At 47.0% G+C, this 1,321-nt stretch overlaps 1 protein-coding gene across 1 annotated transcript; it reads left to right on the top strand.

Annotated features, from left to right (window-relative positions):
- Positions 1-314: 314 nt before the first annotated feature.
- LOC106820405 (mucosa-associated lymphoid tissue lymphoma translocation protein 1-like) lies at positions 315-1,058 on the top strand (the record flags this gene model as incomplete). Its single annotated transcript, XM_014824925.1, has 2 exons — positions 315-518; positions 844-1,058. Coding segments are annotated over 2 exons (419 nt in total), but the record flags the coding sequence as incomplete, so codon positions are not given.
- Positions 1,059-1,321: the final 263 nt, after the last annotated feature.

Below are 1,321 nucleotides of genomic sequence, written 5' to 3'. Positions count from 1 at the left end.
ATCTGCCTCACCTCTCTCACTCACGCTACCACGCTCCACTATTACACAGGTATTGTTCGCCTCCATGTCTCTCTCACTCACGCTACCACTACCACACTCCACTATTCCAGATGTAACTTGGGGAAATAGAATAATAATAATAATATTTATTATTATTATTGTTATTATTATTTGTTATGGTTTATATTATTATTATTATAATTATTATTGCTATTATGTTATTGTTATTAGTATTATTAGTATTATTATTATCATCATTATTATTTTCCTCGCTATCTTACTCTTGAACACTCGTGATGGTAACGTTTCGCCAGCGAGCCTGAAGGTGGCGCTACTGATCGGTAACCAGGACTACGAGGGTCTGGGGCGTCTGCACAACCCGGCGACGGACGTGGAGACGCTCGCTCGCTGCCTCGCCTCCCTCAGCTTCCGCGTGATCGCCCTCGTTAACCTCACGCACGCAGAGATGAACAACGCTCTTAACGAGTTCTGCTCCATGCTGCACGAGGGCGCGTATGGTAAGCCATCAGTCATCTTTGACTACTAGCAGCACCAGGTGCGAATTCCACCTACCACAGCAAAACATTTTACGCCTAATCCTAACCTTAATCCTAACCCTAACCATAATCCTAACCCTAACCATAATCCTAACCCTAACCATAATCCTAACCCTAACCATAATCCTAACACTAACCCTAACCCTAACCCTAACCATAACCGTCATCCTCACCCGGACCCTAACCTTAACCCCTGACCTTGACCTTGACCTTAACCTCTAACAAACTAGTTACAATGATCATCAAAATCTGTGAATTAAATCGTCGCTCCTCGCTCCCTCTCTAGGTGTCTTCTACTACGCCGGCCACGGCTTCAAGAAGGACGAGCTGTCGTACATGGTTCCCTTGGAAACGCCTCACAGCGCGGGCGATGATGGCGGGGTCGCAGGGTTCAGCTGCGATGACTGCCTGTGCGTGCAGAGGGCGCTAGCGTGCATGCAGGAGACGGGCGCGGCGCTTAACCTGCTCATACTGGACATGTGTCGCGCGGAGAGCAGGTAGGTGGCGCCGTCTGGTGTGCGGTATTGCTGACTACTTCTTCAGCTGTTTGTTCCTCTTTCTCTCTCTCTTCCTCTCTATTTTACTCTCTCCCTCAGTATTTCTCTCTCTCTCTCTTCCTCTCTATTTCTCTCTTTATCTCTCTATCTCTCTCTCTGTCTTTCTATCTATCTATCTATCTCTTGCTCTTCTCTCTCTCTAGCTTGCTCTCTCTCTCTACCTCTCTCTGTTTCTCTCTCTCTCTCTCTCTCTCTCTCTCTCTCTCT

Source organism: Priapulus caudatus, unplaced genomic scaffold (genome assembly GCF_000485595.1).
Source record: "Priapulus caudatus unplaced genomic scaffold, Priapulus_caudatus-5.0.1 Scaffold12850, whole genome shotgun sequence".
Classification (NCBI taxonomy): Eukaryota; Metazoa; Priapulida; class Priapulimorpha; order Priapulimorphida; family Priapulidae; genus Priapulus; species Priapulus caudatus.
This window is presented reverse-complemented; position numbering and strand designations above follow the sequence as displayed.